We start from the raw sequence: 15,255 nt of genomic DNA, 5'->3' as shown, positions 1-15,255 counted from the left end.
TTGCAGAGAGAGAAGAAAGTGTTTTTTAAGTGAAGGAAGATTCCTGGGCTTCTTTACCTTTCTGCTTGAGGGTCTTTCTTTACCTGGAACCCTTTCTTCCTAAGCAACTGAGATAGGACCTGACAGTCAGTTCGGCCCAGCCTTTGCCCAGCAGGGAGCGAGGATGCTCCTGGGAAACAGTGAGTGCTGAGTGCCTTCCTTCCCACCTCCCACTCCTGTGTTGCTGCTTCCCTCCTCTGCTGGTTAACCTCTTGGCAAGGACGAGCACATCACACACAGAACAAGTAGAACAAGGAAGAACCAGTGTTGTTTCAAAGAAGAGCATGTGGAGAAGGGAGGGTGGAAACAATGTTGACAATATATCCATTACTAAGTTCCTTTCAAAATAAAGGCAGGGAATAATTAGGTGGAAAATTACCCCAACTTCTAAAGGTGGTAGGTAGCATGGAAAATTGGTGTAGCTGTAATTGTTAGAGATCCGGTAAGAGCTGCATTTGTCCAGAGTCTCAAAAGTCTGTCAGTCTCCTTCAAGGCCAAATTTACTAGCTGTCTTAGTCCCGATGCCAGCATTTCACAGCCACCCAAAAGGATGTGGGAATAAAAATTACAGGTGCATTTGGTTAATTATGCCCCCTTACTTAACATAATTGCAGGCTCAGACAGCCAGGTGGTCATTATTTTGATTGGTCTAATTAGTCAGATGTGTTCACAAGCAGCTGCATGCAATGTTCTGGGCAGGTTCAGAAAAGCACATTAAAGAAAGTCCAGTTGAAGCCTTTTTAGAACTTGTCCTCAGATGCATAATAAGTTCTTAACAACGAATCTTATTAATGACATAAACACTTAAGTACCTTGATGAGAGTTTAAGGAGAAAAAGAAATGGAAAAGGTCCATTCATAGCCAAAGGAAAACCACTCAACATTGAATACACGATAGGTGAGTGCTTTCTGCTTCCGCCATTGGTAAAACCATCTTATTAAGTCAGAAAGGTAGTCCAACCACTATGTTTGTGCTTTGTATATAAAATAACATCCTCGATCTTAAGTAGCAATAAAAACGAAGTTAGTCTTACTACATTTTTATAATCAGTTGGTATTTGAAGCATCTCAAGTTTGTGGTGCTCAGCTTAGATGTGTTCCTCCGTAAGCTTTATAAATCAGGATGGAGATTGCTCCAGTACTTCTTACAGCAACGTAAAGCCTGCAACACTTTTAAAAAGAGGAAAGTCTCCCCTGAAGCAAATGAGAATTTATCCTGCAACAGTCAGACCTGGCTGTACTCAGGCCCCCTAGAAGAAAACCGTGAAATTACAATAGTGTACAGAGGCTTGATTCTCATCTCCCTGCCCTTATGTGCTGGCCGACTTCTCACTATTACAGACTCGGCTGCTGCTTACAAACCTCCATTTTTCCAGCTATATCCCTTCTGGGCAACTGCAGCCTCGTGTTTTCTTTTTCCATTAAGAGCAGGAAAAATTATCTTGGCCACTGTGGGAGGGGAATGGTGGCTCCTGTGCTGACTGACTCACTGGGAGGAGCAGAACTGCCTGTGTACTGACTGACTCTGGGAGCGACAGTGGTGCCCGTGTACTGACTGACTGACTCTGGGAGGGACGGTGGTGCCCATGCTGTGACTGACTGACTCCAGGAAGGACAGTGGTGCCCATGCTGCGACTGACCGACTCTGGGAGGGGCAGTGGGGCCTGTGTACTGACTGACTCTGGGAGGGATGGTGGGGCCTGTGTACTGACTGACTCTGGGAGGGGCGGTGGGGCCTGTGTACTGACTGACTCTGGGAGGGATGGTGGGGCCTGTGTACTGACTGACTCTGGGAGGGATGGTGGGGCCTGTGTACTGACTGACTCTGGGAGGGATGGTGGGGCCTGTGTACTGACTGACTCTGGGAGGGGCGGTGGGGCCTGTGTACTGACTGACTCTGGGAGGGGCGGTGGGGCCTGTGTACTGACTGACTCTGGGAGGGGCGGTGGGGCCTGTGTACTGACTGACTCTGGGAGGGGCGGTGGGGCCTGTGTACTGACTGACTCTGGGAGGGATGGTGGGGCCTGTGTACTGACTGACTCTGGGAGGGGCAGTGGGGCCTGTGTACTGGCTGACTCTGGGAGGGGCAGTGGAGCCTGTGTACTCACTGACTGTGGGAGAGGCAGTGGGGCCTGTGTACTCACTGACTCTGGGATGGTGCCCGTGCTGTGACTGACTGACTGACTCTCTGGTTTTGTTTCTGTTTAGATGAGTTCTGGTTCTCTGATGGGTCCTTATCAGATAAGTCCAAGTGCGCAGACCCTGGCCTGATGCCCCTCCCGGACACAGCCACAGGGTTAGATTGGACCCACCTCGTGGACGCTGCACGGGCATTTGAAGGTAAAGAGTCACCAGCCTCTGGCCTCACCCCTTACCCTGGGAGTCCTTTCCTGCAGGGCCTGTTTGGCATCTTAGGGGAGCGCGTCTGTCTCCCATCGTCTGATTAAAGTTTTGAATCCTTAGCCTTGTTGTATGATGAAAACAAGCAGAGGCTGGCTTGGGCTATAACTAAGGATGTTTCCTAAGGGAGACCATGTCATTTAGTAAAAGGAGCACTAGGCAAGAAATCTGAAAACCTGAATTCTAGCTCTGGCACCATCTGTGACCTGGGTGGGACCTCCGTTTCCTATCTGAAAAGCAGAGGCGATTGTACGGGGAGCACCTTGCGTCTTTCCTCATAGCGTACTGAGGTATAATGTGGGGCACACATTTAGAAGGCGGGAGCTGCTGGGCTCACCCGGACGAGCACAGGCCGAGGAGTCCAGTCACTTGGTATAAACACAGACTCTGGCATGATCGGCTCAACCCATGCAAGTGTCTCTACCTGTCGAGGCCTCGCCTTCCTCCTCTTACATGCAGGTCAGTGAGGGTAGATGGGCTAGCCAGTCTCTAAGAGCCATCCAGCTGCCACACTGTCTTCTGTCATTTTTGGTTGAGGCTTCCCCTTCAGGAACACCTTTGTCCAGCTTGCAGTTAAAGGGAGACAAAACAAGGAAGATGCTTGCTTCACGTGCAGCCTCGGGACCTCGCGGTGATGCCATGTAAACCTGTGGCGCTCGGGATCGTGACTTGACTTTTTGCCCTTTGCCGCTGCATTCTTTCAGTGAGTTTTTACGATGGCAGGCTCTGGCACTGGGGAACCTGACAGCTGGGACTGACAAAGGAGGCAGGATCATTTTAGTAGGCATTAACACCCTGCGTTCTGTGAGACTCTCATGGTGTAACCAAGTCACAGCATCCTGGAGGCACCCGAGTCCACTGCTGCCTTCTCAGGCCTAAGGGCCCTTCCTTCTCTTTCTCCCCGTTTCTCTTCCTTTCTCAGTCTCTGCTAGCACAGCCCCATCACCTGTGACACCAGGCCTCAGGAAACAAAATCAAATTCTTTTCCCAGGAGGGGAGGTGCATTTGAAGTCAAAATGCAGAAGGTTGAGGTTTCACTGCCCCTCATCTGTGACCAGCTTAACAAGTTAGTGAGGCCCAGTGGTGCCTTTGCTCTGCCCAGTTGGTATCAGTGCCTCTGGTCCTGAGCCTCTGGGAACAGGAGTTGGAATCTACTCTCAGGTGGACACGAGGGAAGTAGGTAAAAGGCAGCTTGCTAGGAGGAAGCTTATGCAACATGAATATGCGCTCACTGCTCCCTAAATGGAAGGAACGAGACTGCTTTCTTTATAAACCACTCACTCCTTGTAGAAATTTCAGAAGAGCCCTGTCTGCCTTATGGGGAGACCTTCATTCTCTGATGTTACCAGAAGTTAGTTGCATATTTTAGAAGCCCCAGGCTGGTGGTCTAGTTGTTTCCTGGGCTCCCCATGCTTCTAGCACTTGCTTGTACATGACCCAGCACCAGAGCACAGGAACACTGTCTTTACCTCTGTCCAGAGCAATCTGGGAGCAGGTAACACCGTTTTCTCTTTCTCTGGGGTGTTTTTTACACACTACAGTCTCTCTCTCTGACCAGATCTTTCTGCCCCAGGAGAGAGAAGACCAGAGATCAGATCTCTGTGTGGCCTCACTGTGTAACTATCCACAGAGTACTTAACACACTGAATTCTGCTTCTTTCACATGCCTGTCTCTTAAGAGATGAGTTTCTTAAGGGAGGGCTGCCTCTTTTATTATTTTATCTGTATTTATCAGATACATATCAAGATAACCAAATGAGAAACGCTAGTAATGAGGAGTAAGTAGGTATTCAATATGCACAGTTTGTGCAACCCAGAACTATCCCAACCCATATCACAGCTCTCAACGTCTTAGATCCTTTTGCATTTTGTGATCACCTTTCAGATTTAAAACAATATTTATCACCTTATGTCTGTATCTGCCTTCATTTATGTCTTTACTTGGTTCCCTTCCACCCCTTTCAAATGTTCCTTCAGAATAAAATGACGGCTAGAAAATGCATTTTTTCAGGGGCTTAGAGAAGGCAAAATGGTGCATGGACTGAATGATGAATTTAGGGATTTTGGTCATAACTTCAGCCATTTCTGGGCCATAGGCCTTTGGACAAGTCACTTAGCTACTGTGACATCCACACTTTGTCCCAATACTGTTGTAGGTCTTTTACAAATATGAACTCGGTGAATGTTAAATAGTAATCCTTTTGGACATGTGCTGAATTAATTTGGGCTTCAGTGTTCTCATCTATAAAATGAAGAACCAAAGAACCTGTAAGGAAGGCTTCATCTAGTCCTAAACCTCTAGTTCTGTGGTTTTGATATCAACAAGTTATTTCTAAGCTGAAGTAAGAGTATAGGTGGTAGTTGGCACAGAAGGGAAAAAGTATGACATGGAAATTCTCCCTAGGCAGTGCCCTCAGGTACATGGATGCCTAAATTAAGCAGAAAATAGTGTTGTATTCTATTTGCCAAAGGAGAAGACTTTGGTTATCTGAGCTTTAACATTGATGGATAAAATAATGTGGAAGAAGTTAATGCCATGTTTAATTTTTGATGCTACTCCATAGGGTGGCATGTCATGGTGAGACAGTAGCCAGCCTATGAAAATTCAGTTGAGAATGTGTGCCTCCTGTGGCTAATCAGATTCCCTTGTATCAGTGTTGCCTCAGGTTGCATCCCAGTGACCTGCTGCCCTCTCTCCTGAGTTGCATGGTGGTGATGAGTGTGATCAATCTCCTTAGCACTTTAAAGAGAAATGCCTTCAGGTAGATAACCCAGTTGCGCTCCTCATGACTTTTTCTTTTTGTACCAGTTCTCAAGGCCATTTCTGAGCTAGAGTAAACATTATAAAGAAAAGATAGCGTGAAACATGTCGTGTACTTGTTTATGTCATTGCTACAAACTAACAAAGGCGGTTCTAAAGGCTTATTGCCTCAGTCTTCCCTGGAATAATCCTGTGCGCATATTTCCATCAGTATATCTGAAAACAGGCTTGGAAAATGGAATTTACCTTCCTATTGGATTGAGATCCCATGATCCCTATAAAATCCAATAGTGTAATTGATCCCTGGCAGACTTGCCTCTCCCCCATTGGTCTGCCTCATTTATGCTACACATCTTGGCATATGATGTGTTCACCTTCATTTAAGGGCTAAAGTTGACATTGGACACGAGTTTAAGAATCTAGATTTTACTATACCATTTAAAAATAGAGCAGAGGCACCAAATTAAGCTGTCAAATCATGACAACTTAAATGTTTAAACTCTATTAGTGCAAGGACCATAATAAATAGTATAGTTGTGGGTGAGAGCCAGGCATTCTGTGCACAAGGACTCAGTAAGCTCCCTCCAATAAGGAGCCATGTTTCCAGACCACCTTGCTGACCCTAAGGCAGTGATAATAGATTTAAATGAGAAAAACAGAAGCAAAACACAAAAATCTGACCATTTAGAAAGTTTTAAATGTTACTCTAATAATAATTATGCTGGGAAGAATTAATGAATATGACAAGAGCAATTTTTTTAGGATCATGAAAAAGATGCTACCTAAATCTGGACTACACCTAAATCTGGACTACACCCAGAGAGAGGGTAGTTCTTTAAGAAAAATATGTTTCAGAAATATTTATTTCAATGGAAAAACAGGGAAAATTAACCAGCTTCACTGTACTTCAAAAAGATTCCATGAAAACTGTGAAAGAAAAACACATAAAGGAATGAAATAAGTTGTTAAAAAAAAAAAATGGCAAATGAAATTACACTGCAGTTTATAAATAAAACTAACAACCTCTGTTTTTCTTTGAGTATTGATAAACCAATAGCAAATTTGATCCAAAACATAAAAGGTACAAATGAATCATATTAGAAAGAAGGTTAACATGAGAAAAAGACAGTGGGACAAAAATGACCTGTGCAGAACTTTGCCATCTCCCTGCAGAGGACAATGGGTTCTGCCTTACCCTTCAAACCCCAGACCAACTGCAGTGACTTGTTATTACCTCTAGGATAGGAATGTTACTGCTTCTCCCTGGCTTGGATTATGAAGACCTCGTGATCATTTGGGGTCTTGCACTCCCCACCATAATGCAAACCAGGCCAGCCTGAACCATAAAATCTGGTCAAGACGAGTCCCTGACCTTACTCAAGAAGTTGGTTTCGTGTAAATCTAAACATATAAATGTAAAGTATTAGTAATTAGCTGTAGAGGCAGAAGGAAACCTGTCAAAGGACAATCTAGAGATGCAAGCTCGGAACACCCTTCTTAATTCACGGTAGCACATACACACAAGCTGCCCACCTTGGCTGATCCCAGTTCTGGGGCTCTTTATTTACCCAGAAAATTACTTTTCTGTCTTTACTCTAATGGTCTGAGATGATGCACTTGATCACTTAATTTTCTGCAAACTTTGGCAGACTACTTGGTTGGTTCCTTCTGCACAAAATACTGGTACACCACCCTAACCCCCAGTTTCTGGCCCCATGTGAATCTCAGTCCTCTGTATTTTCTAATTCATATGTTCTCTGGGTGACATTTTAAAAAAGAGACATAGAGTTTTTTTAATTACTAAGGAGTGTCAAGCAGCTATATAAGAATACATTTGGTGGATAAGGTACTTAGATTATTTCTTGAAAGAAAACATGGCAGAGAGCATAAGAAATGGTCAAAAGCCAAAGTGTGGAAGGCATTGGAAAAGTCACCCAAGAATATCCCCAAATAACAAATATTACCTGAAAATAATAAGTTTACAGTTAATTGTTTTCAGAGTTTCAGAGTAATGATGCCCTTTTATATATATATTTTTTGAAATTCAGAAGCAGGGAGAGGTAATAACATTCCTATCCTGGAGGTAATAACAAGTCACTGCAATTGCATGATAGGATTCTTTCCTGATAAACACATACATACTCGAAAGATAATTATAAGACAATCTCAGTGTTTAATATTAGTATAAGAAAGCTTAGATGAAATTCAGCAGTAAATTGAAAAGATTATTGTTATTGGCAAGAGTTTAGTTTAATAAAAGAAAAACTTTAATGAAAAAGTTACAGTAGGTGAAGTAATTAAAAGCTATATCAATTTGTCCCAAAAAAGTATATCTAATAGAATTAGAACCTATTTCTTCTAAAAATTAAGATTTGAGAGATACCCCCAAAGGCTGATATCTATTTTAAATGGTTACATAGTACTTAATAGAAAATGTTTATAAGCAGATTGCTTATGTCCAGAAACTAAGCAAGTGTACTCTTTGAGACTGTGCCTTTAATTTTTATACTGGAATTTTTGACATTTAAACAAGGAATGCAAAGAAAAAAGAGATCAATGTTGGAGGTAAGAAATTTTAGATAGAGTTTTATATGTAGAAAATACAAAAGATCAAAATGAAGTTTAATTAGAGATTATAAAATAGGTAAAGTAATTAGGTATTTTGAAATATACTTTTATAAGCATAATTTCAAAGTGTTATTAATTTTTTTTAGTTACCTATTGCTGTTTAACAAACCACCCCCAACAATAGTTATTATTTATCATGATACTCTGGGTTGACTAGGCTCAGCTGGGTGGTTCTTCTGCTCCATACGATCTTAGCTGGGGTCACTCAAGCAGCTGTATGCAGCTGGAGCTCAACTGAATCTGGAGCATTAAGGAGATTTTACTCACCTGTCTGTGTCTGGAATGGCTGAGGCCTAGTGAGACCCCTGCTGTCAGCAGAGTAGTTGTATTTATTCACATGGGGCTTAAGGAATTAGAAGAGCAAAAGCAGAAGCTCTGTGATGTCTTAAGGCCTGGTTTTGGATGTCCCAGAACATTATATTTACCACATTCTATTTAGGCCAAAGTAGTTCACAAGGCCAGTATTCCAGGGGTGTGACATAGACTCTACCTCTACCTCTTGATGGTGGAGATGGCAAGAAATGGCAGGTACACACAGGGAGGGAGGAGTTGTTGACAGCTGTCTTTGCAGACAACTTTCCACTGTAATAGTCACAGGACACCTTAGATATATCAGTAAGATTGAATTAACATGTTCTTTGAGAAGTAAACCATCATCAGAATTATGAGAGAATTCCAAGGAACACTTTGATATCTGAAAAGTTTTAATATGTAAGACTAGAAATGGATAGAAAGCTTCATAGTAAAGATGACAGTTCTTCCTGGATTAACTTGTAGAGTTAATGCAATTTCAAGAAAAATAGTTAAAGAACTAAATTTGCCTCCATTTGGAAAATAGGTAAATGATACTCAACCAAAAGATCTATTATAACTTAATAATAATTAAAACAGCATAATAACTCAATAGGGGTAAGATTTTTTGAAGAAAAATTAAGAGCTCAGACAGAAATCTGAATATATTTAAGAGTTACATGGGAAAGGAATTTATGTATTCCATTTGGATTTAGGTATTTAAAAAGCCAATTTTAGAAAAAGTAAAAGTAAGATTATACTTTTGGAAGCAAGATTATGCTTTAATTATGGAGTAGTGACAGAACATACGAAATGTAATATGGTCAGATAAAGGTATTTAAATGTTTAGACCTTTTATGAACCTGAAAGAGAATGTTAAAATAAAAGAGGAAATATTGGACTTTAGGAAAAGATTTCTAAAGAATGTGATTGTGATAGGTAAAACCAGGATACCTAAAGTACATAAACGAACTTACCCTGCAAAAAAGCACCAAACCCACAGTCAACAAATGGTCAAGGCATGTGAATATAAATTTCACAAAAGACAAATACACAATAAATAAGAAGGTGAAAAATGTTCAATCACACATGTAAATTTAAAGAATAATGAGCTACCAGCTCACACTTTTTGAATATGAAAAATGATACAATAGCTCTAGGAAGCTATGAAGAATACTCACAGCTGGTATCATTATAAAGATTATAAAGTGATCCATCTTTTTGTTCAGGCAATATGATAGTATGTTATTAGTGCCAGAAAACTGTACCCACCTTTTAACCAGAAATCTAATTCCTGAGAATTTGCTGACAGAAAATTATTAAAAAGAATCAAAAAGCTTCCAATAGAAAAATATTGGACATTTAAAAAAATTAATAAGTGATCAAGTAACACATCTCTACCCAAATACCTAAAAACACACACACACACACACACACACACACAGTCCTTCATAGGTCTAAAAAGGTAAAAGTAAGTTGGATGCTCTGTGCCTCCCCCATGCTGTGAAGATCAAGTTCGAAAAGCTGACTGAGTCACATTTTAGACTTTGTTTTAATGTATGCAGTTATTTTGTTTTTTGGAGGGCAAGACATGTCCTTCTTACATGTCAGTATTCCTAAGTGAAATTGATGGTCTATCTAGTTCAATAAGATCATAGTTTTGCCAGCCTGCAGTGCTTATACCCTTTGTTACGTAGAATCACGTCAAGTTTGGGGGTACCTGGTAATGTACATAATGGCTTTCATCCCCGGTTAAACATGGTAATGGGAATAAACCCAACTAGAAAACCTGGCTATGGATCACACAGTGAAGCTGGGGAAGGGAAGTGGAGTCTCTTCAAAATCTCTAGGATTTCAAGTATCTCTCATTCATCAGAATATCAGAAAGAGGCAGTTGGTGTGTTTTTAGCATTTGTTGAATGGATAATGTTGTTTTCAGTGAACACAGGCTTCAAAGGTAAAATGACCAACTGATGATCTTAGACTCTGGATTCCACGTTGCTGCCCCACGAAGGCCTGTCCTCCTAGGTTTCCACACTTCCCCAGTTGGTAGTGGAGAGTGCCATCTTCCCGTAGCTGTTTGGGAGCATGGATGTGTGTGTGCTCCTACACAAATATCAGTGTGAAACACACATGCAGAGTTCACAATTCACATGCCAGGCACCACTGTGGCAATGAAACGCTCCACATAACCGTATTTCCCAAAAATTCAAAGTCTGTATCTTTAATTTGTTATGTTCTTTAGGCCCTTGGCTTCTTAAACAGAGCACAATAAACATCACTTTTTGTGGAGAACTTTTTCTGTTATGAAGCTTCAGCTTAAAGTTGATAAAGTTGTTATAGTTATTGACATTTGACCACTGTGTGTATGAGAGAGAGAATATGTGTGTGTATATGTGTATACAAGTGTAAACAAAATGTGACTTACTGAGTAACTCCTAATGGTAACATAATTAGTGAAAAAAAAAATGGAAAGAAAAATGACTACTACATGGATGAAAAATGCAAAGTCAAATTTGGAATAGTAAATCCATTTAAATTATCTCAAAAGTAAATTAAAATGGTTTCAGGCCAATGCAATAGTTGTTTCTTAAATAAAGAATAATTTCAGGACTTTTTCTTGTTAATTACTCATAGGCAGATACCAGACCATTATCTTTCTACATGCATGGATGGGCTTCCAAAAGTCTAAACCAGAGAATTTTAGGTGGAAAATAGTATAGTGCAGCATTTTTTTTTTCCTTTCCTAGTGGCCAGTTAAGTCAATTTTCTGCAGTGCAATAAGCACAGGAGTCAGAATCAAAACTTTTAATTTTCTACATGTAGCTACAAAACCCTACTTTGTCTTGAGTTTGTAGTTCTAACAAAGACATATTAGAACAGCTTTGTTTGTGGAAATATGTTTAATTTAATCTAGCCTCATACTTGAATGTCCCATTTGGCATGTAGCTGGGGCAGTCACTGTCGTCCTATTCCTCACCCTAGACAGACATGACGCATTGATCAGACCATTCATCCCCACCTGATCCAGCCTCGGCCTTATGTTGCACAGGCATGACGTGTTGATCAGACCATTCACCCCCGCCAATCCAGCATTGGCCTTATGCTCCACAGACATGACGCATTGATCAGACCATTCACCCCCGCCAATCTAACTTGGCCTTATGCTCGACAGACATGACACGTTGATCGGATCATTCACCCCCACCAATCCAGCCTTGGCCTTATGCTCGACAGACATGACACGTTGATCGGATCATTCACCCCCACCAATCCAGCCTTGGCCTTATGTTCCTAGTGCTTCAGGAATCCTAGACAGGGTCATGGGAGTGACTTACAGTCATCCGTTTTGCCATCTTGACTCTAGAATATGGAATAGCCTGTTGACTGTTCATCTTCTTGTTTAGTGCTAAATGTACTAAAAATAAGAAACTGACATTGAAATAAGGTTTTTATTGTTTTGTTTTGTTTTGTTTTTGTGTGTGAGAGACGGAGTCTCGCTCTGTGGCCCAGGCTGGAGTGCAGTGGCGCAATCTCGGCTCACTGCACGCTCCGCCTCCTGGGTTCACGCCATTCTCCTGCCTCAGCCTCCCTGTAGCTGGGAATACAGGCACCCGCCACCATGCCCAGCTAATTTATTGTATTTTTAGTAGAGACGGAGTTTCACCATGTTAGCCAGGATGGTCTCGATCTCCTGACCTCATGATCCACCCGCCTCGGCCTGAAATAAGTTTTTTTAAGAGATTATTTTAAAGGATGGATTGTTTTGTGTGTCAGCCATGCCCAGCACTCCACCTTAGCCAGATCTGCTCACACTGGAAAGAACAGGAAAGAAAACCGAAGAGGCTGCACGTGTGGAGTGTGGGTGATGGGATCCGGACCAACCGTAACCATGCATATGAAGCTCCTACTCTTCTGCCTGTCTTTTCTGATGGTTTTGTTCATGCCATTTGGTTCTATCTCAGTAATTGCTTGATTATTGAATATTTATTGTCACAGAAATAAGCTGTAGGGGCATAAAGCTTCCACTGGAAACTGTCTCTAAGATTAGCTATTTTATAAAGTAGTTTGGTGTCTGTACTTAATCAATTAGCATTCTCTTTGCATTTCAGCCTCCCAAGCTTTTCAAATCCAAAGTGAAATCCTGTTTGTGAAATTACATTGCTGGCAAAACTCTAGTTTTGGCTTCTTGCCTTCTGACCAGTAGGACCCTATTTCTCCCTAGGGAATGTCTGAATGACTGCCTATAGCAAATTCTGTTTCTGTTAAATATGTGGGTATTTTATCAATTAAGGTAAAAACAGATGAAGGAAGCTAAGGCGTGTTCATCCATGTATTTAGACTTGACCACCAAACCTAAATATATTAAGAAAGAAATGTAACTGAATTATCACTGGCTTGCATAAAACGAGGATGAGTCAATGAAACTCCTAAAAAGTTAGACAAATTTTTACCTGTTTTCTTTTCCATTCCTTTTCTGGTCAGCAGTTAAAGTCACTATGGAATAAAAATATATCTCCTAATGATTTTTTAAAATGTGACATGTTCCCATATTCTGGGCTCTTTTCAGAACAGAGGGTTATGTTGGACACCACTGCAGCCGAGACCTCCCCTCCCCACCCAGCCCCTAGAGCAGCTCAAGCCCAGCCAGGATTCTGCCCCCAGCTCTGCTGTGCACGTCACATCATATGTAGAAGTTGGCAGGGCCCCAATTATGTTGTTGACCTTAATTAAATTGCAAATTACTTTATGCAAAAAGCCTACTATGCAGTACCAAATTGGTAACATGATTCTCTCTCAGGAAAGTATAGTTATATAATGTTTATCATCTTACAGAAGATTTGATGTGTGGAACTTTACAGAAAGGTTAGTTGAAAGACATCTGCCTGCCTAGGGCAGGTGTGTTAGCAAAGGAGCCACGTGGATGGAGAACTCTCAATGCGATCAGTAGCTGGGTGCACTCAGGAGGACCCAGGCCTCTGTCAGGGCACTGATGGCGCTTTCAGTACCATGGCCACAGCCCGCGCCTTGGCTTTCCTTCATATGTTCCTGGCAGCTTCAATGTCACCATCCTTTTTAATTAACTGGAAGTATATGATCTGCCATAAAGCAAATAAGCAGGTAGCCTCATGAGGAGTCTTGTCCAGCAGCCAGAGGGAGGTAGAGTGGGGTAAATTAAGAACAGAGCACCCCTGACACGGACCCAAGTGCAGTCTCTCCAGCATTAATCGATTCATAGGAAAAGGACCGCCACAGCACTAACACGCCTGCTGTATACCTCAGATTCCTAGTGTAGATACATACATGTGCTCAGAAACCAAGCAGAGAGACTCCAGGGAATGAGGGTGAAGTGGTCATTGAATAGATTGTTTGGTTCTCACTTCCATGTGATTCAAAAACAGACTATTTTTCTGCATGCCATTCAGCATTTCTGGATTACTGTTCTTGGTCTGCGCTCAGCCCCCGAAGCTGGCCCAGTCTGGCGCCCATTCTTAAGACTATTCTATTCCCTTTCCTTCCTACCTCTTAAAACATTGAATGTTAAGTTCCTGGTGCCAAGAATAAAAATGTCCTTGTGCTAATATAAGGCATCGTAGTCATACTGACCATTGGTAGTACTGCTATAAGTACTGTGCCCCTCCGATCTTCCTTTAAGGGTTTCTAGTGAGATTACTTAGCTATTATCTCTCTCACCAGCACTCTCTGTGGATTTGTGGAGTGAGTCATTTAAGTAAGCCCACAGTTGTGTATGCTCATGGTTGGATCCATGTGTGTATGGCATACCACGTGTCTTTGTTGTACACTACAACACTGCTTCCAACCAACAGTGAAAACATGAAATGTGTCACCTTGTTGCATTGGAGTTACATAATACTGGCTCTCAAGGGTTTCCCCTGGTCCATCGCACACACACACTCTACTTCACATAACCACATTTTGTGGGCCCCCGAGATTCTCAAGTATAGAGAGATACTCCTGTTCATAGGAAAATTCTAAATCTTATTTCAGGTCTTGACTCAGATGAAGAACTGGGGCTGCTCTGTCACCACACGTCCTATCTAGGTGATTGTCTGGGGCTGCTCGTTGGCTCCTGATATCCTGTAACCTTTTCTGTATATTTCATGTGTCTGCACATCTGCATGGTTATTCACGCTCTGAGGGTTGGGGGTGCACAGCGGGACATGTGCCCTGGCTGTTCTGTCTCCAGAACCTTCTCTGGGTTGGGGAGAACTTGAGAGAGAGGTCCCTCTCCTTGGTTCTGTCAGTCGAGTCATTATCCAACTATTACTTCATGCATAGCCAGCAGCTTTGGCATTTCTTGGGATGTGGAAAGAAGAAAGCAAATTGGCTCTAGCAAATCCAGTGTCTGCTAATTGTCCCCGTGGCTGTGATGTGCATAGGCCATACAGCCCAGTAGGAGGACAGCCAATCTCCATGCTTTCTCCTTCTCTGAAGCTTGCCTGAATTTGTTTTTCTTTGTTTTGTTCCAAAACAAGGCAGTAACTGATTTGAAGGGGGGAAAGGATTTTATTTATCTACTGCATTTCCACAAAGAAACATTGCCTTGCAGTGATTACTAACCCATCTTTCTGTGTGTGTTTCTCCCCTCCCCAGACCAGAGGGTGGCATCCTTCTGCACCCTGACAGATATGCAGCATGGGCAGGACCTGGAAGGGGCCCAGGAGCTGCCCTTATGTGTAGATCCAGGCAGTGGCAAAGAGTTCATGGACACGACTGGGTATGTGAGCCCCTGTGGACCCCTCCCTCCTGCTGTTCCAGGCATGATTAGCAAAGATTCGGCTAACAGACTAACCCTGAGCCAGGCAGGTGACCATATTCCACCATGCCCTTTCCCAGTCCTGAAGAATCCAGAGAAGGGACTGAGTGGGACTACTTGGCTCCCTGCCCTGCTGTGGGAGACCGCTTTTAGCTGCATGACCACTCTGCTCCATGGGCACACCATGCCTGCCAAGACTTGTGACCCTGTGCCCACGGTGGCAAGCCTCACTGTCAGAGAGGGCAAGAAGGAGCCTCAAGGTCAGCGTCTGCTGCCGAATTATTGCAACAGCATTAGGCAGGGATAACTCACCAATTGGCCTTCCACCTGCCAGGCTGCACATGCTCACCAGCCCAGGG

General features: G+C 42.5%; 2 protein-coding genes across 13 annotated transcripts in view; one reads left to right on the top strand and one right to left on the bottom strand.

Moving 5' to 3' along the window:
- NTPCR (nucleoside-triphosphatase, cancer-related) overlaps positions 1-15,255 on the bottom strand; it is an 805,437-nt gene that overhangs the window by 562,386 nt on the left and 227,796 nt on the right. The gene's annotated exons all lie outside the window — the stretch shown is intronic.
- SIPA1L2 (signal induced proliferation associated 1 like 2) overlaps positions 1-15,255 on the top strand; it is a 231,911-nt gene that overhangs the window by 211,614 nt on the left and 5,042 nt on the right. For 10 of the 12 annotated variants that reach the window (XM_050769653.1, XM_050769682.1, XM_050769699.1 and 7 more), the window contains 3 exons: positions 2,247-2,378; positions 14,128-14,181; positions 14,734-14,857. In XM_050769653.1, the coding sequence (XP_050625610.1) occupies positions 2,247-2,378; positions 14,128-14,181; positions 14,734-14,857 (310 nt within the window). The remainder of the gene's footprint in view (positions 1-2,246; positions 2,379-14,127; positions 14,182-14,733; positions 14,858-15,255) is intronic. The other 2 variants (XM_050769708.1, XM_050769716.1) reach the window with 1 other exon arrangement.

This window comes from Macaca thibetana, chromosome 1 (genome assembly GCF_024542745.1).
Source record: "Macaca thibetana thibetana isolate TM-01 chromosome 1, ASM2454274v1, whole genome shotgun sequence".
Taxonomy (NCBI): domain Eukaryota; kingdom Metazoa; phylum Chordata; class Mammalia; order Primates; family Cercopithecidae; genus Macaca; species Macaca thibetana.
This window is presented reverse-complemented; position numbering and strand designations above follow the sequence as displayed.